At 49.8% G+C, this 27,160-nt stretch overlaps 1 protein-coding gene across 5 annotated transcripts in view; it reads right to left on the bottom strand.

Annotated features, from left to right (window-relative positions):
- The window catches only part of LOC109444914 (protein FAM169B), a 59,162-nt gene that overhangs the window by 22,278 nt on the left and 9,724 nt on the right, over window positions 1-27,160 (bottom strand). For 3 of the 5 annotated variants that reach the window (XM_074317603.2, XM_074317605.2, XM_074317607.2), the window contains exons 2-4: window positions 21,542-21,675; window positions 18,530-18,629; window positions 124-209 (exon numbers count right to left, since the gene is read on the bottom strand). In XM_074317603.2, coding sequence (XP_074173704.2) covers window positions 124-209; window positions 18,530-18,629; window positions 21,542-21,675 — 320 coding nt within the window. The remainder of the gene's footprint in view (window positions 1-123; window positions 210-18,529; window positions 18,630-21,541; window positions 21,676-27,160) is intronic. The other 2 variants (XM_074317604.2, XM_074317606.2) reach the window with 1 other exon arrangement.

Here is a 27,160-nt window from a genome sequence, read left to right as displayed (position 1 = left end):
TGGTGCTTCATGACAGCAGTCCTAGAGAAGGAATCCACAGGGGCAGACTGCTTTAAGTTATTAACATGATGGTAAGTACGGTGACTTGTTTTGCAACATCCATTTAAAATGCCATCATCTCACCTTCATCAGACCTTCTCGTGCAGGATCAGAGGTTCTCAGTACATCTTCGGGGGGCCACCAGGACTCCTTTATGTAAACAGCCACGACTGGAAAGAAAACCAAGAGAAAATGGTGATGTGCACACAGCCACCCGGCCACCAGAGGGGTGGTGCCACCAGCACACAGCCACTGTCATGGGGCCAAGGAGAGATGACGTGTGGGTACAGCAGGTGGTATTTCTAGAGCTGAAGTTTCCTGAGAGCCTGACCAGGGCAAAGAGGGACCCCTCACCTCTAGGGAACTGCACAGATGTCTGTATAGATGACGCATTGTTGACCCCAAAACAGGATGGATCGTAATGCTGCTGGGCAAGTAGAGCTACACACCAATGGTGACAAATTCAGGGGGTAAGAATGACTTTGCTTTTCAAAGTTACCACAACACAGAATTCCCCGAATTTAGTCACATCCAACATTACCGAAGGGTAACCAATGAACCCAGGTAGCATCACCCACCAGGCTGTGATTTCTAACAACGGACGGACCTGCTGACACGTTCTCATCACCCAAAGTCCATGTTTATATGAGGGTCACTATCGATGTTATACAGCCTATGGGTCTGGGTAAATGGGTGACATGGATCCATCACGATCGTATCATACAGGACAGTTTCGCTGCCCTAAAAATCCTCAGTGCTCCCTCCCCCACCCCCTGGCCAGCACGTGCCTGTTTCCTGCTGCCATAGTTTTGCCCTTCCCAGAATGCCATGTGGTTGGAATCGTACAGTACGCAGCCTTTTCAGGCTGGCTTTACCTTAGCAATATGCAGTCACAGTTCCTCCTAGCTTTTCAAGCCTTAATATCGCAAAATTCTTTTTGGTGCTGTATACTATTCCATTGAATGGATGGACCAGTTTATTTCTCTTCTGGTGTCTTTTTTTGGGGGGCCTGGGGGGAAGGGAACAGGGCTTTACTGGGGAACAGCGCGTACTTCCAGGATTTTTTCCAAGTCAAGGTGTTGTCCTTTCAGTCTTAGTTGTGGAGGGCGCAGCTCAGCTCCAGGTCCAGTTGCCATTGTTAGTTGCAGGGGGCGCAGCCCACCATCCCTTGCGGGAGTCGAACCGGCAACCTTGTGGTTGAGAGCCCACTCTCCAACCAACTGAGCCACCTGGCACTGGCCCATCTGGGGATCGAACCAGCAGCCTTCAGTGTTAGGAGCATGGAGCTCCAACTGCCTGAGCCACTGGGCCGGCCCTGGTGTCTTCTTTATACCCCCTTTTGTTGCCATTTTTATATCAGCTTTTCAAGCCAGGTGTCTGAGCCCAAAGGGTCCAGAAGCCACACAATAAAAAAAATGCATCTTCCCATCAGACCCTTTTAGCTAAAGACTGGGAGGAAAGTGGTAACATGAAGCAGAAAAGAAGAGTCATTTGAACATTTAACGGGAGGCTCATGACTTTAAAGCAAATTCTGTGGGCCAATCAAATTTAAGCTACCCCTACTTTCTTCCCTACTCCTCTCTGCTCTTTGAGGAACTTTAGTGGGAAACTCTGTGAAGACCAGGTGACAATGACATTTGCCAGTTATTAGACTCTCACTCTGCAGAGCCAGCCCCTCCTCTCCAAAGGCCAACAAACAGCATCTAATCCACGATGTCAGTTCCACATCATTGGTGAATTAATTATATCATCTCCAACAATAGTCCCCAAATTGACAGAACTGGCTGAGAGAGAAGGGCCAATTAAACGCGTGACATCTGCCTTATTAATTCAACTAAATTCATGTTCAAAATGGCACCCACTAGAACGTACAGGAGGTTTATAAAGCCATAAAGATTATTTTCTTGCTTAACAAGGTGAATCAATAAAAGATGTTCAATTTACTAAGACAGTTTCAAACAGGAAATGTCTTGTGACCTGGTATTTGTGTGGTGCCTTGCAAGTTTCACGGTGCAGGGCAGAGCATTAATTAGTCACACAAGTTGTCACCCCATAGATTGAACTGCCTTTTTCAAACTAATCTTAAGCTGCTACATAACAATGAAGGTGAAGTCCAATCAAATGTAACAGGCCTAAAATAAACTGTCCTCAAACTAACGCTTGAAAAATGGCATCAGCCTTCTGGACAGTGGCAGCTTTTGATCAGAAAAACATGATACCTAGTGAAGAGGAAACGGGAAGGAGGAATGGCAGCAGAGCCCTTGCAGAGGCTGTCCTCTGCTCCGTAAGGACAAAGGACAGATCCTGCAGGCTGACAGGAACTGCAGAACCAGCCTCGGGCTTCACTTCTGAGACCCGGCAGCCAGTGGGATCCGAGAGTTAGAAAATGGAAAACAAGCATCCATGGCTTTGAACGGAAAGTACAATCCTGGTCAGTATCCCTGGGCTTCCCACCCTCCGGAGCCTGAACAGAGACTGGACACCTGCAGAAGGCGGTGGTGCCGTGGTGACAACAGTCAACGAGCGCTGGTTGTTAGTTAGGCCAACCTTGCTGAACTAATTTAATTTCCTCTCCCTCTGAGTGACAGGTGATGTGGACCCCAGAGAAGATGTCAGTAATGGATTTTATTCTATGACACTCCGAGGTTTCCCAAACAAGTTAAGACAGTGCGGTCCCTGAGGCTAACTCCCAGTGACCTGGCTTCACCCGAGGCTCGCACAATCAACTGAATTCAACTCCCGAATGCATGAATGCTGCTGTTCTGGGCCCCCAGAGGCTGAGGAGTTAGTCTCCATCCATGCCCCTGAGAGCCGGCAGCCTGCAGAGGAAGAGAGACCGAAACAAGCTGCTCCAATACGAGGTAGGACATGAGCGGTGCTGGAATCGAGCAGGGAGCCAAAGTGTCACGAGGACCCACAAGGGGGAATCAATTCTGCTGAGGGGTATTGGAAGAGCATCCCTGGGGAGCTCCACCAGCGTGGGCTCAGGCGTCACTGGGTAAGGTTTCAACGGGCAGACACGACAGACGAGGGCGCTGCAGATGCGTAACCTGTGAGCAGAGGCACAGAGCCCGACAAGTCCAAGGTCGCACTCAGGGCATCCCAAGCAGTGGGGGTCGCTGGGCAAGGCCTACACAAGGGAGAGAGGACTGCAGACATCGATTGCAGCCAGGGAGCGGGATACAAGGCTAGTATACAAACGCCAATCGCTTTCTTACCTTCCACCAGTGAACACGTGGAAGCCGACATGAAAAACCCAATGCCATTTACACTAGCACCCCAAAAAGTGAAATACTTAGGGACAAATCTAACAAAATATGTACAAGATCTATTATAGGAGGAAAATTTTAAAACTCTGATGAACAAAAATCAAAGGAGAACTAACTAAATAAAGATACATTCCATGTGCATGGGTAGGAAGACTCAATATTGTCAAGATGTCAGTTTTCTTCCCAACTTGATCTATAGATTCAATGCAATGTCAATCAAAATCCCCACATGTTATTTTGTGGGTATCAACAAACTGATCCTAAATTTTATATGGAGAGGCAAAAGACCCAGAATAGCCAACACAATTTTGAAGGAGAACAAATGCTGCCCAACTTCAAGACTTCCTATAAAGCTACAGTAATCCAGACCATGTGGTACTGGCCAAACATAGACAAATCGATCAATGGAACAGGATGGAGCGCCCAGAAACAGACCCACATAAATATACGGAACTGCTCTGTGACAATGGAGCCAAGCTCACACAATGGAACAAAACCAGTCTCCGCAACAAATGGTGCTGGAACAACTGGACATCCACACATGGGAAAATCGGTCTAGACACACACCGTACACCCTGCACGAACACCAGCTGGACAAAACATCAGCCTCATTTATTCACCAGCCTCTAACGAGCTTCAGTGCCAAGGGAGAGCACGACGACGCAGAGCATTTAGATATAGCCAGATGTACCTGGTGTGGGGAAAATAATCGACTCCAGAGGCACACGGGGTTCAAATTCGGCGTCTCCAATTCCTAATTCTGTGACTGTAACCACCTCCCAGCCGTGAGTGCCCACCTGTCACATGAAGGCCACCACAGACTCTCACCTGGTCATTATGGGTTAGGTGAAAGAGTTCACCTCACCAAACTGCCTTCCCTAAGGTGTCTGACGCTTTTCAGTGGTGTCCAGACACTTCTGCACCTGCATCAGGTGTTGCTTGGGGACTTCAAAGAAGCAGGAAAAGCCCTTTGTTGTTTGTTGGCTTTTGTAAACGAAACAAGGGAAACTGCTTCATAACACTAGCACTCCTTCCTGGGAGCTAGCTCCCTCTCCCAACTCTCCGCTGGGCTTTGCATGGGAATGTCTGTCTTTCTTCCACAGCCTGATCACTGCCATCTGTCTGCGCCCTCCAGGGGATACAGGCTTCTACTCACCACATTTTCTCATGCCCGTTCCCTTTCCTATCAGAGAGCCTGCAGCGACCCTTGCGTTCCTCTCTTTCTCTTCCCAAGGCTGTGGACACACTTCATGCCTGATAAGGCGCCTACTTTAACCCGTCCAGAACCTCCCAACAAGATTTTTAAACCTTTCTTCTTGCCTGAGAATTCTCAAAGAAGCAAAATCCTTTTTTCTTTGAACATTTTTAATCAATAAATAAACAAAACAATCATTCTTGTAAAAGTCAGCATAATTTTTCCACAGTACGGGTCAGAGTAAGCTGGTTGTCACCTGTCCCCTCGGATGGGTGGGCGGTGACAGCGGGGAGCTGAGAAGGAGCCCCAAGAAGGCTTCTGAGGCCACAGTGCGACCCAGCCAGGAGCACTGACGGGGTAGCACCGTCCCAGTGGAGGACAAGGGCACATGTGGCTGCTTGCATCCCACTCACCTGCCTCAGCACAGAGGACAGTCAATGGCACCAAGGGGCAGGCCGAGCCTCCACAGGTCACAATTCTGTAGCAGTGTTGCTCAGTCTACCCACACGTTGAGTAGCTATTCTAATAAACCCACTCAGGGAATTCAGTCCAGACTCTGGCTTAGGACACTCACAGCTCAGAGGAGACAGCGTCTGGGACAGGAAGCGCATTAAGCAACACCAGCCCGGGGGTTACACCACGGGACGGGAGAGAGGAAGCAGCAGGCGTTCCTCCTGAGGAAAAAACTCATCCTCAGATGAGCAGGGCCCAGAGGATGAGTCGGACCCTTCTAGGGAGCAGGGGACAGAGCTGGGGGAGGTGACAGAGCCTCAGAAACACGAGAGCACAGGGCGTGCCGGGCAAGGACCAGAGCTGAAGGTGCGGGGACGAGGTGAGGCCAATGCGAGGCCACGAGGGCCATCCTCTGCAGGACACGAGCAGCACCCAGCTTCAGAGGACGAGGGGGACATGACCCAACTGCTGTTTGAAAGCAACAGCATTCATCACAAATCCCTGTCCAGGCGCCCGCAGGTGCAAGCCCATGGGCAGTGTGCAGTAACGTGTGCCACCGCGGATTCATTTTCCCAGGCAAGGCTCAGAGAGGTGAAGAAATCTGCCAGGTGGCGAGCCTGTGGACAGCGGCACTGGGACTGGACGTGAACTGGGCCTCACTGGTCCCACTGCTGCTGCTCTAGCCACCACGCTCCAGGCAAAGAACGGACAGAGAGACAAGAGGACCAGGGCCAGGCCCCCATGAAGGCTGACAGAGCAGGAAAGGGAGGGACGTGGGGAGAGACGAGGAGACTCGCCAAGACGCAGTGCTGAGAAAGGCGGGGCCGGCGCAGGGAGACCTGACAGAGCGGACACCTTAGGACCTCATTTTGCACTTCAGGATGGGGGGGCACCGCCTGCCATTACTCAGCAAACACTGACGAGTGCCAGGTACTGTACTTGGCCCCAGGGGTCCAGGACAGAAGACACTGCACAGCAAGGTCAAGACAGGCCCCCAGGCCATGACCACACGCTCCGTGACAGGACGTGAGCAGTGACTGGGCACCCACTCGAAGGCTGTGTCTTGCTCCATGTCGGTTGCTGTGACAAAACAGCGCAGACTGGGTGTCCTACAAACAACAGGAAATTATCTCTCGCAGTTCTAGAGGCTGGAAGTCCAAATCAAGCTGCCGGCACAGGCGCATCTGGTGAGAGCCCTCTTCCGGGTAGCAGACGGCCACCTTCCCGCCGTGACCTCACGTGGCAGAAGGGGCAGGGGAGCCCCCGGGGTCTCCTTTGCAAGGACACTCCTCCCACTGATGAGGCCTCAGCCTCCTGAGCTAGTCACCTCCCAAAGGCCCCCGTCCTAACACCATCACCTTGGGGGTTGTCAACACAGGAATTTGGGGAGACACAAATATTCAGAGCATGGCAGGCTGTCTGGGACGGTTGGGACAGAGTTCCAGAAATAGTCCCGGGCCAGACTGGCCTCCGGTGCAGGGGGCTCTGGGGACCAGGCTGAGGTACTGGCTTCCTAACTAGTCTCAGGAATCATCCAGTCAACAGAGACAGATCAGAGAGGAGTGGTGTTTTACAAAGACCACAGCTGGTGGTGCCCAGGTGAGAGGAATTCGTCCTTGGGGAATAAAAAAATATGCATTAAAAAGAGGTATTTGAGAAGAAGTATTACACTGACTGAGTGGGGAGAGTGGACTCAGGGATGGAGGTGAGGCCGGAGGCAGGGAGGATGACGGGAGGCTGTGGAGATCCAGATGGGGTGCGGGGGAAGGGGAGGGGAGGGCTGACCGCTGCAATCACACTGGTGAGCAGGGCCACGCTCAGGGGACAGAAAACACCACGTGGGAGTCAGACGGGTCTGAAAGCAGGAGAGAGGGGAGGCTGGGGAGGCCACCAATTCTCAAGCTTAAGGGTACAGGTGCCTTTATCAGAAGCAAATGAGGAGAAACAGCAGGTGTGAGTTTTGAAATGCCTATTGGAGACACAGCAAGGTCAGGTGGCCAGCAGGCGGCTGGACATACAGCCTGGAGCTAAGCAGAGAGAGAGAAGGTCCATGCCCCACACCATCGTAGGAACCAAGGAGGGAGGAGTTCGTTCACACACACACACACACACACACACACACACACACACACACACACACACCTCGCCTCCCCACGCTAACTACAAGGTGTTCGTGTATGGGCCCACGATTTAAACTTCTTCAGTCACAAAGGAAGGGGCTTCAAATCTCCCTGCACCGCCCCGCACCCCCGCCCCACCCAGCCCTCCCTCCATCGCTCCCCTGGAGTCTAAGCCACCACTGTCCCATTACAAATCAAAGAAATATGTAGCTCCCCAAAAAAACAGCACAGCTAAACCAAAGTGACAGGCCATCTTCGCAAAAGCAAAATAGACGTAGGAAAAAAATGCTGAAAAGTTCTGGCAGAGGACAGCACATAAACACATTCCAAGGCATTGCATGACTTTTATGCAACATTGACTGAGCCGGTCAATAATTTAAGGGGAGGGGAAAAATACACGAGTTGACATAGCAACTGTCACATCGCATTACGCGGGCCACCATTTCCATACAGACATCTTCCTTAAAGGAGAGCACTTCCCCAGATGCCTGGTGGCTTGGGCGCCTCTCTGCCCTGGAGAAGGAAACATCTGGTGAGCAGTATCTCTGCGGCAGCCTCTCTGTGGTTGTCAAGCCTTTCTTGCCTTCAGCAATTTGGTTTCGATGAGTCTAGCTTTTAACTCAAGAAAGAGGGATGAGATGGGGTGCCTGGATCCAGGAGTACAGCTGGACCGCAAGATGTGGGGGTCAGAAAGAGACACAAAAATCCAGGGCTGGTCTCTCTGGGAAGGGAACCTTAAAATCAGCAGGCTGGACCAAGGCGAGCGCAGGAAGTGTGTCAGCGCTGGGGGAGAAGAGAGAGGTGCAGACAGCCCAGGCTGCAAGGGCAAGACCTCAGATGCCCCAAGAAGCACCCCGCCCCCCAGACCACGGCCCCGTGCTCCACACTCAGAGTATTTTCCTTGGCCCTTCCCAGTTTTCCAAATACCATTAGTCCCTTGGTCAGGATGACATGTCTTTGTTTGTGGGAGGCTGTTTTCCCCTACGCTGAAATCCAACTCACAGTAAGTGCCATAAATTAGCAGGGAATGAAGAAGGAAATCCCAAACAATAGCCAAATGTATTCCCAAAACACAGTGCTGTCGCTGGGAATAGCTCTTCAATCTGTGTTCACCCAGGCCCAAGGGAAACAGAACTCTCCGTGTCCAGCATGGAGCTCCTTGTGCTCAACCTGTGGCCACCAGACACCAAGTGTGCGCAGCCACAGGGGCACTTAACTGCCAGAAGGAGCAGGTACTTAAACTGAGTTCCTGGCCGCAACTCTTTCGCCCAAACTGTTGAACCCACGTAAGTGGGCCTCCACCGATGTGGAAGGTGGGAGGACGGGACCCCGCTCAGGCTGACATTTACTTTTGTGTTCTCCAAACATCCAGCGCAGACACAAAGGTCAAGAGCCAGTGCCCACGGGGTCCTGGGAGACTGCTCACCAGGTGGTCCCTGGAACTTGGTGAGTCTGGGGGGTGATCACAGGTCAACACCAGAAAAACTGCAGTTACTTCTCCACATCCCAAAACTCACACTTTAGCAGGTCAGCAGCGTCTCCTTCACTCCTCCCCTATTAGCTTGTTTTTAAGGATATACGCAAACCATCGTTTCATCCCAGCTGGTGGACAGGCTCATCCTACTGAACAGGAGCTGCTCTAGCTGGGTCCCTTTTTATGGGGGTCAGAATTCACAGCGCACCCCCACTCCCACCTTCTGGCTTTCCACCCCTCAACCTTCCCCAAATCTAAGCAACCTGCTCAGGGGTGGGGAGCGTCCCAGAAAGGGCCTCAGTTCTGAAGACGTTCTCTGGGCACCTCAGAAGCATAGCCCTGCTGACCCACCCTCCACCTGCCCCCCAAATGCCGTCCAGAGAGGGCCTGGCCGCAGGCCCATGGTGTCGCAATCCCCACCCCCGGCCCAGGACAGCCACCAAAGGCGGCTCCACGGCGGCTCCAGTTCCATCTGCATGTTTGCCTTGGCTCTTGCTGTCACTGCAGGCCTCGAACGGGCATGCTTTTCCAGGAAAAAATCATCATTTTTCGATTCCCTGCTTGTTTTTCTCAGGGTGCACATGACATGCGATCACCACAAACTGTAAATAAATTAACAGCAATTTGAAGGATGACTGTTATGCTTGGTCACACAACGTCCTGGAAGCAGACTGGGGGCGAGGGGGGGGGAGACCTTCTAATCAGGGACGTGAACCTGTGCTAACAACTACACACAAGCCGTCCTCCGTCTTCCCTCTCCCAAGTCCTGTGTTCTGTTTGTCAGCCTCCCTGCCTCCCCCACCCACTAGCTAAGGAGGATTCACCAAACAGCCTCCAGAAGAGCCCAGAAGGTCTATGTGACAGGACCCCTCCCCTCAGAGGGCTCCCAATCTACCGGGGACAGGCCACAGGAAATGAGCAGAGAGGGAGGGGTGGTGAGGGGCTCCACACTCAGAGGGGGAAGGCCCCGAGGAAGAAACACACCTTAGCCAGATGCTCTAATGTCACAGAGGACCCCTGAAGGTGCCCGGGCTCCAGGCCCCTCCCATCCGACGTCCCACACGCTTCAGGCACACACTCAGGTGCCCTCACCCCAAGCGCATTTTCCCAAATTACCCCACATGGTTGCATCGCCACCAAGCCCAGCCAAAACCCAGGTCACTCCCAGCCCTTCCCCCCGACCTCCAGTCCACCCCAAGTCCTGTCATTTCCACTCTTCCTCCTGCCCATGCCCTGTCCAGCAGGCAAGGCTGCAGCGTCTCTCCCCTCGCAGGGGTTTGCGGGTATGTCCTTCCTTCTGCCCATCCTCCGTTCTGGCCATGAGTGGGCATTCTGTGAATGGCTGACAGGACCCCTGCCTCCAGCTCCATCGCCCCCTCCGTGACATCACGAGGCATCTTTCTTGTCCCCTTCAGCATGGCCCCCCCTACAGACGAAGGCCAAGAGCACAACGAGAAGATTTCTGAACAAAACTTCAAAACGTCCAAAGGAGGGACAGGTGTGTCTCCCAGCCAGACGCTGCAAAAGGGAAGGGGCCTGGGGTGGGGGGAGGGACTGCTTTCTGGGACCCCTGTGCCTCCGCCCCAGGAGCCCCCAGCGCTCCAGGCTAAAGGAGCAGCCCCTGTGAGCCTGGGCGCCAGGAGTCCCGGGGAGTGGGCAGCGGAGGACTTCTCAGGACCCCCACCCTCTATTTTGACCAAACTACCACTTGCCTGCCAAGAACCAAAGATAGCTGCTCCCTGCGCCCAGCAACAGTCGACAGTCCCTTATTCTGGAAGCTTCCACTGCATTGTGGCATTAGTTCTCCTTCATTTGACTCAATTACATATTGCCATTTTTAATCAGCCTCTAATCATTCTTTGCCCTGCCCTCTGACTATCTGACTACTGGGTTTTATACGAAAAAAATACTAAACAGATCTTGTCAGAAAGAGAGCTGAAAAGAAATCTGACTAGCTTCCTAACAAGGAAAACAGGATGAGATTTTCTTGAAAAACCTTCCCTGTGGTCCAGGAGCTTGCAGAGGGTCAGATGTTGAAAGGACAAGGGCAGAAGATGAAAGAAAAGAGCCGCCCCCCAATAAAGGACAGGTCCCCAGAATGAGCATGACCTTTTAAAATCAAAGTAGAAAAGCCCAGAGCACTGAATACATATGGACAGGCTGGGGAAATGTTCAAGAACACAGGGCGAGCTGCCTAGGCAGTGGGGCTCGACTCGGAGGGGGAAGGGCCCGAGGAAGAAACACACCTTCGCTGGATGCACTAATGTCATAGAGGACCATCCTCTGGGCAGGCAGAGAGAGGCCAAGTCAGGAGCACGGCTGGGAGCTGCAAACAGTGGGAAGGCCAAAGGCGCGCACTCGCTACTTTTAGAGCAGCTCAAGTCTCCAGACCCAGGGCATTTACATCTCAGGGCCAGAAGGTCCTGAGAACATCATCCTGAAGTGGCAACCCTTCATCTCCCAGAGTATGGATGGCGGGAGTGGGCCTAAAAGACCAGACCCGAACCAGTGGCCCCGTGCTACCCTCGTACCCTAGTACGTGACGCGGAGAGGTGCATCTCAGGACTAGTGACAGGATCCCTGAACACCCCCTCCTGATAAGGACGGTCTCCAATGAATTATGAAAGATGCTCTATAAGGACCCTAGAAAAGAAAAATAGGCTTTAAAATCAGCATGAATTCACCAAGACCAGAGATGACAAAATGGCCTCACTACCATTTTTGACAAGTGTTCCAGGCTAGTGTTAGGAGAATAATTAAACATAAGTCATCTTAATTACAGCAGCCAGATTTCCCTCCGTTCTTAATTTCAGACATGCGTTTCATAAAATCTCTTGAAATCTCTTTGAGGATGAACCAGAAACGTATGCTACATAACGGACCAGGCGTGCGTTTAGTGATATAAAAATTGCATGAATAAAAAGTCAGCATTTTTTAATTACTTGGATTAAAAATAAAGAATGCATCCCTTCAGAACTTCAAATGACACTCACTAGATAGCCAGAAGGAAGACTTAACAAAATGGGACGGAAGGACTTACTCTTCAAACAAGCAAAGTTTTCTTAGATTTGACACCAAAAGTACACGTACAAAAGTACAAAACAAAATAAAATAGATACTCTGGACATCACAAGAAACTTCTGTGCTTCTGAGGACACCATCAAGACAGTAAAAAGACAACCAAAGAACAGGAGAAATCCTATATCGTACATCTGATAAGGCACCTGTATCCCGAATATATCAAGAACTCTTATGACTCAACAGAAGAGGATAAATCACCCAGCGTAAAACTGGGCCAACGAGCTGAACTGTTTTCCGAAGAAGACATTAAAATGACCAATGAACACTTGAAAGGATGTGCAAACCTCATTAGTCATCAGGGAAATGCAAGTCAAAACCACAGTGACTCCCTGACATTGCTCTTGGCCACAATCTCTTGGATTTGACCCCAAAAGCAAAGGCAACAAAAGCAAAATAAACAAGTGGGATGACACAGATGTAAAAAGCTTCTGCACAGCAAAGAAAACCATCAACAAAATGAAAAGGCAACCTACCAAATAGGAGAAAATATTTGCAAATCATACACTGAATAAGGGTTAATATACAAGCATATATAAAGAACTCATACAACAACAACAAAAAAAACAACAATCCGATTAAAAAATGGGCAGAAGATCTGTGATTTACAAGAAATATATATACGTATTTGGTCTTCTGCCCGGTTTCTGGCACAGAGCTCCTAAAACCTTTGGAATCTGTTAAGTGCTGAGAGCAAGAAAGGTTGTCTGTTGCTATGATAATGAGGTGACTTTTGGACCACTCCTAACAGTGAGGGCTGCCTGCCAGGAGAACCAGCCACGGGGTTAGAGGGTTGGCTGGAGCTTTCAGTCCCATCTTCCTGACCTCTGGGAGGGAAGAGGGCCTGGGGGTTGAATCAATGGTCAATGGCCAGTGAGTTCATCAATCCCGCCTAAGTGAGGAAGCCGCCGTGAAGACCCACAGGAGAAGGCTCAGGGAGCTTCCAGGTGGGTGAGCACGTGGAGGTGCTGCAGGAGAGGCACCTGGAGACGGCAGGGAAGCGCCGAGCCCTTTCCCCACACCTGGCCCTACGCGTCGCTCCCACCTGGTTGTCCTGAGTTATATCCTTGTATAATACACCAGTGATCTGGTAAGTAAAATGTTTCTCTGGGTTCTGTAAGCCGCTCTACAATTAACAGAACCCAAGGTCAGATCCTCTGATTTACAGTAGCCAGTTGATCAGAAGTACAGGTAACAAGCTGGAATTGAGACTGGTACCTGACGCAGGTGGGAAGTGGGGGAGTCGTAGGACTGAACCCTCACGCTGTGAAAGCTGATGCTACCTCTGGGTGAGAATTAAGTTGAATGATAGGCTATCCAGCTGGTGTCTGGAGACTTGGTGCCGTGTGGGAAACCAGCCCCCCTCCACACGTTGAAAACTGAATCTAAGAACACATGTCATCTGAATAGACATTTTTCCAAAGAAGAAACACAGAGGGCCAACAGGTACATGAAAAAGTGCTCTACATCACAAATCACCAGGGAATTGCAAACCAAACCACAATGAGATATCTCCTCACACCGTCACAAAGGCTATTACCAAAAAGACAAGAAACAAAAAGTGTTGGCGAGGGTGTGGAGAAAAGGGAGCCCTCGTGCACTGCTGGCTGAATTGTAAACTAGTACAGCCACTACAGAAAACAGTAGGGAGGTTGCTCAATAAATTTTGAAATAAAACTATCATATGATCTGGCAATTCCATTTCTAAGTATTTATCCAAAGAAAATGAAAACTCTAACTCAAAAGGATGTATATATGTCCACACAAAAACGTGTATGTGAATTTTCTCAGCAGCATTCTTCCCAATAGCCAAAAGGTAGAAACAACCCAAATGTCCATAAACTGATAAATGGATAAACAAAATGTGGTCCATCCATACAGTGGAATAGTACCCAGCCATGAAAATAAATGAAATACTAAAACATGCTACAATGTGGATGACCCTTGAAAATATCATGTTCAGGGAAAGAAGTCAGACACAAAAGGCCACGTGTTGTATGATCCCATTCATATGAAGTGTGCAGAACAGGCAAGCCCATAGAGACAGAACAGGTTGCCTAAGACTGTGGGTGGGGGGGACGGGAAGTGATATATAAGGGGCATAGGGTTGGTTTCTTTTAGGGGAAAATGAAGTGTGATGATAGATGCACAACTGTGAACATACTAAAAACCACTGAACTGGATGCTTTAAATGGGCATTTGTGTGATGTGTGAATAAATTTCAATAAATCTGTTTGTTTATTTATGTAATGGGGATAAAAGTTGTCATTCCTGTAGGTTCAAAACATCAACTACACAAGGTCTGGAGGAAAGAGCCATGTCTTAGTAATAAGTTTGAGTTAAAAGCCCAGGGGCTGGGCTTGCACAGAAGTGAGCTAACGGTCAGCTAGAGGTGAATCAACCTTGGGCTGCTTCTACTGAAATGCCAAGATAAACTGAGGCTACGTGGGAGCTGTCCAAGAAGAGTGAGGCATGATCTCACCATCCACCAGTTCTCAGATGGTGATGTGCCCACATTACCTGGGGATCTTGATCAATTGCAGCTTCTCACTCAGCAGGTCTGGGTGGGGCCCAAACTCTCTGGCCATGGGCCACACCGCTGAGTAGAAAGACAGGACACTAAAGCCCAGAGATGCTAAATGACGCAAGCCAGGCCACCTGCTCAGAAGGGGCACAGGATTTCAACTCAGGTCTAAGTGACTCCCAAACACAGGTTCTTTCCACCGTGGCACCCATGACTGGGTTCTGGACACCACGTCCCATGAGAAACCCAGATCTGAAAGAAGGATCCGGGCTGTGAATAGTTATGGAGCCCCAGAGGCAGCTGGGGAATGAGAAATGTGAGACCTTAAAAGACAGCCCGGGGGACATGGCGGCTGGCCCCCAGCCTGGGAAGATGTGTCCGGTGAAGGAGCCACGCCATGCCCACCTACCTGGAGACCCCAGTGGGGGTGCTAGGCCATTGAGGAGAAATGAGGGCAGATCAGGGTGGGCTCCTTATAAAGAGTGTTCTAATAGCCGGAGCTGCCCCACAAGAGAAGAGGCTATGCCAGGACACAGAGGCCTCAGGAGGGAAGCCAGCTCGCCCCACCTTCACGATTCTGATTCTGCTGTATCTATACCATGATCTTATTAACCCTACCATAGAAGAGGCATCATTTGCTAGTATTACAAAAATAAATCTTGCAAGGACAAATCTTTAAATGCTAACTTCAGGCACTCACCTGGGAGACCTCGTTTCATTTTTGTCTTTTCAAAGGAAATTACCAAGTGTTAGACAAGCATTAAAAGCATATTAGTAGGAAACGGAAATTGTTTCCCTGATCTATTCAGGGCTGAAATCAAATTCACAAGATCATCCTTTTCCCCTTCGGACATTCAAATGCACCCCCTCAAATCATCTTGGAAAACACGGGCCCTAATGATCTAAACCCCGTTCCACCAGAAACTGCTGGGCCCTGGCCTCCCTCCTGGAGAGCCAGCTCGCGAGTCTCCTCCGGCCTTGTTCACCTGCTCTCAAGGGCTCTCATCGCCCAGTTACTCTCCAGGGATAAGCGCCCGTTCACTGCAGACGCGGCCTGAGCAGCACCACCAAGAAAGGAGATTACGCTGGCACGTTCTCCTTCCCTTAACGCAGCCCCAGGCCCCGTCTGCTCCCCAGCAGCCCGCTGCGTGCGGGCCTTGCTGAGCTGTCCCAGGACGTCTGCCCTGTCTTTCTACCCAGGGGTGGGCAGGCACCCCCACACACACACACCCCCAGCCCATCGGGATCAGTGGCTGCTTCTGCATGGACCACGTGACATGCTCTCAGTGAGGCAGCCTGGGCTGAGTGGAAGGAACAACTTTCTTACAAGTGGAGCTGTTCAAAAACAGGCCAGGTCGTCCTACTGGTGCTGTTGCTTTCTGTCCAGGAGGCACGATGCACGCAGAACCCAGCGGGGACAGAATTCAGCTGCCAGCATCTGTCCCACGGTTGACAAGAAGGACTCCCATTCTAAATCCCTGTGCTTCCATAACAATAAAGACAGAGGAAGAACAAGCACAGGGGAGCCATGATGGAGGAATACCGCTAAAATTCTACTCTCTGCCCTGGGGGGTCCAAAGCATCCGATTTGCTGCCAATACATCACTTCATTCTCACAACTAACCTAGGAAGTAGGTAAGATGTCCCCATTTTGCAAATGACAAAACTGATGCTCCGAGAGGCCAAATAACTTATCTGGGTCACCGAGTCAGTTGGCAGAGACGGGCTTCCAAGTCAGCTGGAGTTGACACCAAAGTCTGGGTTCATCTAACTCTACTCGGCAGGTCATAGGAGGAACCGACAAAGGCAAAAGGGCTGTGGGTTCAGGGGAATCTGGAACATGAGGGTGGGTGGTTTTGATTTAATACAGGAGAGAAGACAAAGACCACAACTTTTTTGATGAAAGGAGTTATTTTTTCATCTTTGTAAACACTTTGATCAAGATCAGTTAATAATTTAAAACTAAGAGGACTAACAAGACAAGGGGAAATAAATGAAGTAACAAATAAGGGGAACTAAATGAAAGATAAGGCCCGTGGGAGGTATAGAAGCAACTGAGGAAGGAAGGTTCCTGGCAGCCTTGGGCGTATCCCCTCAGTGACATAACCAGCCTCTGATTAAGAGAAACAATCAGGTATGAGCCCCTCAAGGCGCATGGGGCACCTGCTTCTCAAACCACCTTTTGAGAAAGGGCTCCCCCAGTTTCTTAGGGGGCACTTTGGAAAGCTTCATTACCCACCTCCTACCAGCAGTCTGCCCTCAACGACAACTGCTCACCAGCAGGAAATGCACAACTCCGGGCTGGTTTTCATTTGCTCACAGGGTTATTGGAAGTTACTGTGATGGAGTCAACCAGCTTATCAATAATTAACATGGATTCGGAAGCTTATCAAACAGCGCCCGGTCCTCCTGGCTTCCATCTAACCACACAGACACCCAGGGCCTTCACACATCCAGCTGCTCCAGGAAAATTACAAAGAAACCGGTGACAGCATTCTCCACAGCCACCGCTAAGCTTGCACACGGAGTGTCACATGTGTCCAGGCTGCAAAGAGAAGCTACGATACCACCAGCGGCTTTGGAGTCCACATGTTTCAAGCTCCAAGAGCTGCGTTTATGCATCACGTCTGCTTCTAAATACCAAGTTAAAGAGCACAGGTGCAAGTAACAAACACCTGAGCTCTTCATGGAAATCTCGCAAAATCGCGGCTATCCCACTAGAGGCCCAGCAGTTTGGAAAACATTTGGAAACTTTATTTAAAGTGCTATTATATATAAGGAAAGGTCCAGAGTGAGATTTCCTGGAGCTTATGAATATTTATTATATTACATTTTTGAAAACAACCAAAAAACTAAGTATAGTATTAATAGGAAACAGACTTACAAGAGTTAGCCATATGTTTACATTATGCAAACTGCAGTTAAAGACCTATAACCAGAATATTGCTAAATGCTGTAAAAAGGCAAGGGGGGGGGTGCTGATATTTGGACATTTTCTGAAAGTCGGCAAATGACATTTTTGGAGTTTCTGACAATCTGTTCCCTGAGGCGTTCCTGTGGGCACATCTTGCTACTAACTTCTTACTAACCTGATGGTGGAGTCCCAGATTCAAGGCCCAGTGGAAGGCCTGGGGTTATCGTAGCCACTTTGTTCATGGGCTGAGGCTTTGCCAGGTCCTGAACCTTAACCGGAAAGTGCTTACCCCAGCTCAGCCACCCTGCCTTGGCGCCAGCACACGCACAACTCCCGGACAGCTAGCTCAGCACACTCCAGCCTGTGGGTGAGCAACCAGAGGAGAACTTCCCAGGCCGAGGTGTCAGCTTGGGCTTTGTGACAACAATCGAGCTGGGCACCCTCTGAGTACAAACCCCAGACTCATGGGCAGGTGAAAGGCAAAAGTCTATGGAGGGCAGGGGGAGGGTGGAAAGCAGACGGAGGCCCCGTTTGTAAACTGTAAAGACCTATAACCCCACACTTTCACCAGATACCACACTGTTTAAGGAGGGCTGACTAATGAAGGGTGGGTTTGTTTTCTTTAAATTTCTTATTAGGAAAGTCATACACGATGACTGTAAAAAATCTGTGAAACAAAGAAAAATATAATAAAGGAGGTATTTTCTAAATAGGATCAAATTTAAATTGAGCCTCTCCCTTGGGGTCAGAGACGAGGTGCTTCGCTTATAGCTCACGGGTACCCTGAGCTCAAGGGGGACTGACGAGCTGGAACCCTTCTCTCCTCCCCACCTCCCACTCCCACTGCCAACGGCCCCAGACCCCTGCCCCAGACCCCTGCCCCATATGCAACTGAGCAGGACCACACCTCTGCAGAGAACTCACTCCGAGGAGCTGAACACAAATGGCGTCACCGTAATGCAGAGGGAGAATAAATGAGCCCCAGATGACATAAACGTCCCCGGTTGTCACCTTGCCATGCACCCTTCCCCATGCACTAGCTGTGTGGCCCTGGGAGCTACCTGACCACCAGAGACCGGATCTCCTCATCCGTCCGGGAGGGATAAGAATGGTGCTTCCCAAGGCTGTGGTGACACTCCAACGTAAGGGCCTCTCCGTGTACATGCAACCCACCCATGTTATTAATAACAACAGCAAGCGCTACCCTCAAAGGCAGCCCTGAATGTTGTCACTGTGGGCGAGAGGGTGGCTAGTGTCTTTAATACAACATCAATATGTGTCAGTGAACAGAAATCATAATGCACTATTCAATCTCTCAAAGCTGAAAGTAAATCAGTTCTGCCCTGATGTTCTTCTAAGTCTAAGTCCAGACAAAGAGTACAACCAGCTAGGTATTTGATGCCATTGGGTGTAAACAATTCAATCTCCATACCTGTTCTTTCAATCCATTAATACCGACCCACCTGTCTTTGTGGCCTGAGGATTAACCAAGACCAGTATTTGGTGTTGAGGTTCGTCACGGTGCACAGTGCAAAAGCAAACGGACGAAACTTCAAGTTTAACCTGAAAACATAATAAAATCCCCGGTTTGTTCCTTCATCATAATAAGGGCGCAGGAAATTACTTACCGATCAGTGCAGTATTTCCTGAGAGAACACAACATACAAGTGGAAAACTCACCCAGTCTGAGCTAGACACGAAGGGTAATGTGCCAAAGGCCCGAGGCCGTCTCCCACCCAGCAAGCCTTCTCTTTCCTCCATTCCCCCGTCCGTTGCTTCAAGCACTGATGACGCAAACAGCCGCTTGGCTGAAGCCCCGTCCGGCCCTTCCACACCTTTTCTGCCCCAGCAACCCTGTCCAGCCTAATCCCCCTTGGGCCTCAGCCGACGAAACAGGGCCACACTCCCACCTCACGTCCACACCTGCCAAGCTGGCCCCGACTGTCCTCTGGTGACCACTCTATGTATCCTACCTGGACAAGCCTGTGTCCACCCACGATGCCACTCAGGCGGCCTGCTGGCCTGGCTTGGGTCTCTATGAGCAGGCTTGAGAAATTGTGGCCCTTCTGGGCCCTCCAGGCTCAGCTCTGGCTCCATGGCAACCACGGGATGGAGGAGCTCAGCCCTAAGTACCAGTTTGCTTACCACCAAGAGGAATGCCAAGCAGCACATCGCTGATGCTGGGACTGTCCCCAGACGCTTCTCTCAAGTGCCCACATCCCTAACCCTCTTTGTGGCCATCAAACCCACCGCTCCCAGCTCCCAGAGCAGAAGGTCAACACGTGCCACTGCAAAATCTGTTTTGAAAACCGAGAAAGGTGTAAGAAAAGGAGAAAATGTGTCGGCTGAGTGAGGCAGGCAGGTTGCTTGTAAAAGTTTACAGCAGGCCTCCACAGCGTCAGAGAACTATTTCTTAACAAACCCTGAGACCCATCTTCAAGTCACCTTAGTGAAGAGTACCCACACTGGCCCTCCCACAGCGGCGACGTTAAGCCTGGGTCACCCACCCAATGGCCGTGACGAGGCCATTACAAGCAGTATGTCGGATAGACACGGAAAGGGGCTTATTATAGACAGTAAGCATTCAGAGTATGATGCGAATGTTAAAAAAGCATACACAGAAATAGAAATCAAATGGAAACACGTCAAAATGTTTATAGCAGTTAACTGTGGGTGAACGTATGTATTTTCTCTGTCCTTGGCTATAGTTCCCAAATATTATAAAGTGAGCATATGCTGTTTTACAGCCGGAAAAAAACAATAAGTATGATTGTATTTTAAATGGGATAGGACAATTTCAAGCCTGGGAACAGAGTAAATGAATTATGAAAAGAAAAGATTTTTAGGAAGACCAGAGTGACACAGCATGATATATTCTCAAATGACATCCTTTCTTTCTGTTTGGAAAATTTTCTCTGGATTCAAAAAAACAAGTTAAATTTGCTAAAAGCAATAAGTAGGTCCAAGACCAAATTAGACTATTTTAACCTGCTAAATGGAAGAAATTTTTACCATTTCTTAATTAGCTGCTAAAATGGTAGGAAATCAAATTACTGCTTTCCTAAAACTTTGAGAAGAGGGAGAGTGAGTAGGTATAAAGTCATTTCAGCTTTTCCATCATATTAAAACAGCTTAGTTTCAGTAACTGTCTTATTTAATTATGTTTTTGCAAGTAACACTAAAAGTATGCTCTCACTATGCATACACCATATCAAGTTTTCTTTAGGTACTGTAATACATAAATAAGCGTGAAATAAAAGCAGATAAGTGAAACTCCATCCTTAAGTAGTTCAGGGCTACCTCCTGTATCTCACCACACTTCTTAGATTACCTAGCATTTTCCACACTCCATCCATCCAACCCTGCAGCCCGCGGGCCCCAGGGCCCCTAAGAGTAAGGAAGCCCCTGGCCTGACCAAGAGCTCGTTTTTTTTTGTTTTCGTTTTCTGGTTTAACTGTCACTAGGGGGCGCTGAAAGCGTGTGAGTTCCGGGACCTCCCTCTGCAAATGAAGGGTGAGCAACCACCCCTGGGAACTGGATTCTTCTAGGGGTTAATTACAAACTAGCCATCTCCAAAATCTCAGGGAAGCCACGCTAGAAACTGTACAGGCCGTTGCTTTAATTAACTTGAAACAACTATAGTACAGTGAGATAAAAGCCTATCTTCCTCAACCGACTTCACCTGCCAGATAGCAACAATTTTGGGGATGAGTGAGATCTTATATACACAAGAAAATCTTGTCTCTTTCAACATATCAGCCTCAAATGTGAAAGAAAGGTGACTGACTTAAGTACAGCCCAAGATTTGTTTATTCTTTTTACTTACTGCAGGGGTGGGGGGGGGCAATCTCAAAAGTAACACAAATGTTCAATTTTACCCACAATCCCACTGGCCTGATAAATAAATGGTTTTCATTTTTCTCTGTTCTCGTCCAGTCCATATTCAAAATGGAATCTTATCAGTGCTAAAAATCGTAAAGGATATCACTTCATTCTAATAGATATAATGTCATTCCAAATACAAAATTTTAGAACTGAGCCAAACTTTAGAGACCAATGAATCCTTGTTTTACAAATTGGGGAAACTGAGGCCCAGCCAGGCATAACGAACAGTATCTCATTTAGTTCTCATAACTACAGTATGAGGTAAGCTTTGCTATTGCCCCAGTTTTACAGATGAGAATACCAAGACCAGAGAGGTTAAGATACTTGCTCAAGGTCACACAGCTAGTAAGTGGTAGACATGGGATTCACAACAGGCTGTCCAGCTCACTGCTTTGCAGAACTAGACTCATACAAAGGACTCCAGAATTCCAATCCTGGATTCCTTCTGCTTCTCAAGGTGAACGTAGTATAGTACTCACTGCAGATGGGTTTTTTCATTTTTGTTTTTATCTATAATACTCTTTCACTAACATTCTACTTTCTAGTAAGTTAAATTCTTCAGGGCTCTCTACCAACAAGGAAGATCATACCTGCTCCCCAGTGGGAAGAGAAAAAACCTCTGTGGAGGGCTGTGCTCCTTCCCTGAGTCGGGCGTAGTAAGCCAGAGCTGCCTTCCGATACCCTTCAGGGTCATCTTCCAAAATATCCACTGGGTAAACACCTGCTGGGGAAAAAGAAGGCAAAAAATGACATCAGGTTTGCTCTTTCATTAAAGAGAAAATCACTTCTTTCTTGAAGATTAAAAAGGAAAGGCATCCAAAAGAGCACTTGCTTTAAAAATCACGTTCACCTATTTTTTTAATGGAGGAAAACAAAAAAGCAGTCACCGAAAGAAAAGGCCTTTCTGATGACAGGGGTGGCACCAACCCCAGGAGACGTAAGGTCAAACATGGCCCTCGGAGACCGCTGTGGAACCTTCCTTCCTTACACCCAGACCATCAGGTGGCTTCCCAAGTCCCTCTCCGGAAGGCCGCCACCGTGGCCACGTGTACAAGCAGGTACAAGCAGGTACCTTGAGAGCGAGACTAGCTGCTAAGAACCTGATGACTGACGAAACTGGCTGGAGCCATGATTTTGCCAGCTTATTCACGTGCAGGTTGCTAACCTGTGCCAATTCCTCTCCTTCAACTGGGCTACTGTTTCCGAGTTTAAATGCGCGAGTTAGCGTGACTTGAAAACGACACATGTAAACACCGACAGCAGCTCTTCCTTATCACCACACTTTTAGAGGAAAATTGTATTGTTAAACAGCCATACAAATTGATAGCACACAATGCAGCTTGGAAGTGGCCATTGGTTTTCCCGAGATGCTGGCTGGCCTCTGGCTGGGATGTCCCCGAGTGGGAGGGGGCTCTGTCGCCCCTTCCCCTTCTGGGGGACCCCACCTCTGATTTACCTCTGGGCCTCCTACAGGTGAGGGGGGCTGCAGGAGCAGCTGGCTGTCTCCTTCTGCTCCTCCTTCAGAAAGACAAGCCAGCTCGTAAATACCCACTGAAACATCAGCTTCCTCCGTCTCTCTCAGAACCCCCCTTCCTCCTCCCAGCCATTTTTCAGGAAACAGACTGCTATCAGCAGCAGAAAGTTCCAAGTCTCCAGCCACCCAAGTACGCCTAAGACAAATTTTACTGCTGTTGATTAGCTACTGGGGCAAAGGCTCACAATAAACGGAGGGTGCCAAGAGGAGCCGCAGACCAGGCTTCAGCCTTTGCAGAAACCCAGCGTCCTGCCCGTTGTTCCACGGTGAGAATGTCATGGGCACCAGAGTGGCAAACAGCTCAGCAAACACCTTCTCCCACTATTTAATTTTTAAAAGCATTTCAGTGAAATCCGACCAAAAAGTGACAACTGTAAATGCAATGATACAAATGTTTCAAATACAGACATAAAGAATTAACAGTCCACGGGGGCAGTCACAAAGAAAAAGGCACTGATGGAGTTTGGGCTGTCTAAAAAAGGCTGTGCTTCTGCATAGCCAAGGTATTCTGCTGCGGAAGGCACACACTTGGGGTGTGTGTGTGTGTTCTCTTTATACACAAACAGTTAAGGAAGCCCCGGCTCCTTGTCACTACAATTAGCCAGGAAACCCCCAGCAACTGGTCAGACGTGGCCCACAAGCTGAACCGACAGGCCTTTGCCACTCCCTGCTGGGCCCGATGGATCCAAGCCCACGGCTCCTCACTCAGGGACCACTTCCAACCTGTCACTAAAACCACACTCCGCCTGTGTCACCTCTGCAATCGTCCTGATGCTCAGCGTCTCCCAACAGCCTCTGGCCTCACCCCCTCCCTCCCATCCACCCACTGATGAAAGCAACAACTACAGCTGGCAGTCCCTGGGCCTTGAGGCCCAGAGCCGAGCTTAACTCTGATTTACAGATGAGGAAACTGAGGCCTGGAGAGGAAAATGTTTGGCTACTCAGTGGAGCCCCAGGGCACGACAGTCTGATTGCCAAACCTGTGTAAAGCACTCAGTTCCTAATGGCCCCATCAAGTCTCCTCCACCAAAGCCCTGAAGCCCCTTTACGGAAGTGCCATGTCCCCTCCCCTGCAGGGCCCCTAGGCCCGGCTCCTTCTGCCTTGCCATCCTCAAGGCCCCTCTCAAATGCCAGCACACTGGGGAGCCTTCCTAGAGCCCCCAAAGGCAAGGGCTCAGGGAGTCACTGAGTCCTGGGTTTGAATCCCAGCTGGGCCCAGCATGAGAATTAATCCACCTTCACCACCTCCGCTGTCCTGCCTCACACACCTGAACTTGGCCTTTCACTGCAAAGGCGGCTTCACCCCACTCCTCCGCCAACTCAGGAAGGCTCCTCGGGGCACACTGACTGCAGCTTCTTCTCTCCTCTCCCTCCTCACGCCCCCACAAAGACCCCTAGCCATGCCCTTCCCATGCTGAGCACGTAGGAAATCTGAGTGGTGGTTCAGCGGAGCTCTCTGTACAAACTGCTATTCATTGTGTCTACTTGGTCAAGTGGCCTCCCCACAGGTATGGAAATGATTCAGTGCACGATCAAATACACGCAGAGCAAACTGGGAAGAGGCCCCTTCGCCCCGGGGTACAGTCACCCGCATGTTGGCCCATGAAATCAACTTCAATCCCCACCTCGCTGCCAGCGCCCAGAACCTCCACCTTCTTACGGAGCAAGTGAAGACCCCCTGACTCTCTCTGTCGCTGGGCCCGTCCTGGGAGACTTGTTTGTCACATCCCGGCCTTCAGTCCCCTCCAGTGAGGCTGAGCGCAGACAGAAGCGCCTCATCCACCAGCCCCATGAAGAAGTTGAACTTGGTCCCTGGAGACCCCTCGTGACAGGGAGGCTGGGAAGACACCGTGATTGTCCTGCCTTTCCGGGGGGGGGGGGGGGGGGGTGCCAGAGGCCTGGCTGTTCCCGGGAAGCCCAGTTCCCCTCCAGCCTGCCAAGGACTGCCTGGCACCGGTTCTGGGCCCGTGAGGTCAGGAGAAATGTCCTGAATGTGTTTTGCTCCTTGCACACTAGGAAATCACTTCCCCTGCGTTAGGCGGCGGGGCTGAGACTCCCTCACAGAACTCAGTGGACAGTATCTGCAGGGCACCCAGGCTCCTCGGGGCTCCCCTGCTCGGCCGGCCCAGAGCTGGGTCCCTAGGTCTCAGCAGAAGGCCCAGCAGAACTGATCCTGGGAGTGGGGGCTGCCTGAAGCCTGCCTCTGGGGAGCAGGGCCCCAAGGACATAGATCAACCCTCTGGGGAAAGGAGTATCCAGATACATCGATGCTGACTCCACACACAGCACCCATGCTCAGTTCCCCTTAAAACCTGGAAGCCGGAGGCAGAGCCCTGCGTCCCCGGAAGGAGCACCCCACACACGGCCTGCTGCAGCCCAAGCCGGCCTAGGGCCAACGGCCTAGGGCTGTGATTCTCCAGCCTTTTGGTTTTAATTACTTCTCTTCCTTCTGGGGAATTTCCCCCCAGCAGAAAAGCTCGGCAGCTTCCCTCTCATACAGAGTGTTTGGGTTTGCTTTCTGGGAAACTGGGCCAGTGTGAGAAAAGTAGCAGCTTAAAGCCAGAGAGGGGAGGGGGCGTGCAATGCCAGCTGGGAAGGAAGTCTCACACCCTGGGAGGGAGAAAGGCCCCCTCCCCAACCCCAAGAGAAGGAAGACCCCTCCTAAACCAGGAGGCAGGAAGACCCCTTCCAACCTAGGAAGAAGTGAGACCCGCCTCCCCAGCCCAGGAGGAAGGCACGGGCGTGCGCACATATACACACACACAGGACCCTGCCTCCATCCCAGGGAGGATGGAAGCCCCCACCCACCCCCCTAAACCAAACCACAAGGGCTCACTTGGGCACTGCAGAGGGGCCCTGAGGAAGTAAACAAGTCTGGGGTGTTTTACGCACGCACTGGAGGCCAGTCCAGGCCACCACACTCGCTCGCTGGGGATGGAAGGCAGGCTGGGGCAGGGGCTTCCAGATGTGAAATGTTAACAGGCTTTAATGGCTTCAACAGCACGGGAAATATTTTTCCAAAGCCAAAAGAATGCAGTCTTTTCAGTACAATGTAAAATGCTTTTATGAAGAAAGGCCCACGGTTGAAATGATAATTCATTGCAGACTGTAAAGAAATGGAAATCCCCAAACAAACCCCAAATTTAAGAATTCACTGGAAGCACATGTTTGCTGTAGTCTTCCGAGAAACAAAACAGTGGTACATCTTAAAGCATTCTTCTAGGGAAAATACTTAAATCGTTCAGGATCGTTGTACCAAAATTTGAGTTGCCAGGGTTACACGAATGGCCTGCCACACTCTCAAGCCACTGCTTGTCACCCACTGCCAATCAGCCAGCCACTGCTGGTCAGTCAGGTAAGGCCTAATGCTCGAGGGCTTTCCCAGCACTGTTTGGTCCTCCCTATGTAAACAGCAATGCCAATGAATGAAGACCTTCAAAGAGATCAACCCCCTGAATCACTGATTCAGTGTCATTTGCAGAATATTCTCGCCACATACCACCTCACCACCAAGATCAGGAAAATTCTTTCATTTTGGCAAAGTGTAATTTTCCTCAGGTTGTAGTGTAATTATGAGAAACATTAATAAAGGTATTTTAAATTTTACTTGTCTCACTCTTAGGAATTTCGACTTCACTGAAAGCCTCTTCCCGTTGGTAACTAACTACACAGCATTATGTCATTGGAAAAGCTGGCTATAATCTCTTCTTCCTTTTTTCTTTTTTTAGTAATGTGGGTCGTCATTCTCAAATTACAAAAAGAACATTTCCTGCTGATGAAAATAGTTGAAAAAAAAATTTCAGGATGCAAAGTTATAAAGTTTGCATCCTACTCCTGTTTTTAAAAAATGGTTAACAATAGATATCGCTTGTACAGAAATTTTTTATTTTTCCTTTTCTTTTTTCTCACGTAAGTGGTCTGGTTTTTTCTTCATAAATTAATTTTCTTCTAAAAGGAAATTATTGTAAAAAGGGATCCTTATTATAGAAGAAACTGCCAGGGGAGGGGAAGGGGGGGCGGGTTAAGAGACAGGCTCTGAGCTTAGCAGAGGGCTTGGAGACTAGTTTCTCACCAGCCGGGCAGACACCGGAAGAGGCAGGAAATATCAAGCAGGAAGTCTCTGTGGAGGTCTGACCCAGGTGCGCCGCACAGCCAAGGCGGTGAGGTAGTGCCTAGAGGGACACGATCTCCAAATGCCACCTCGATGATTGCTCAGAATTCAGGAGCAGGAATGCATCAGGGTCCCCAGTTTGCAGGGAGGCATGTGCTTTCCGCACAGCCCAGTCCCTGGGGCTGTGTGTCTGCGTGCTGTACGCTTGAAGAAAACTCACTGTTCACAAATGCAAACTTTATCCTGGGCCTCCAAACCATTCACTACCGAATGCCTTAGAACTGACAACGCCTTTTAACTTCAAGTATGATTATGTTTAATCTTGTTTTTTAAGACGGCTGTTGCATGTTGAGAAATACCCACCATTGTGTGAGGCAGTGCCTGGCATGTGTTTGATAACGTAGAATCCAAGGTTGTGCAGCGATCACTATACTTTCCTTACATTGTGCCAGCATTTTTGCAAGCCTATCCTGCAGAACACTAGCTCCACAAGACATGCCTTGGATGGGGGTTTCTGAGGCCGGCAAGTTTGGAAGAGGGGCCAGCTGTAGCGCTCGCTCACTC

Source organism: Rhinolophus sinicus, chromosome 13 (assembly GCF_057876585.1).
Source record: "Rhinolophus sinicus isolate RSI-liver-muscle chromosome 13, RSI-T2T, whole genome shotgun sequence".
NCBI classification, from domain to species: Eukaryota; Metazoa; Chordata; class Mammalia; order Chiroptera; family Rhinolophidae; genus Rhinolophus; species Rhinolophus sinicus.
Note: the sequence above shows the minus strand (reverse complement) of the source record. Positions and strands in the feature narration are given on the sequence as shown.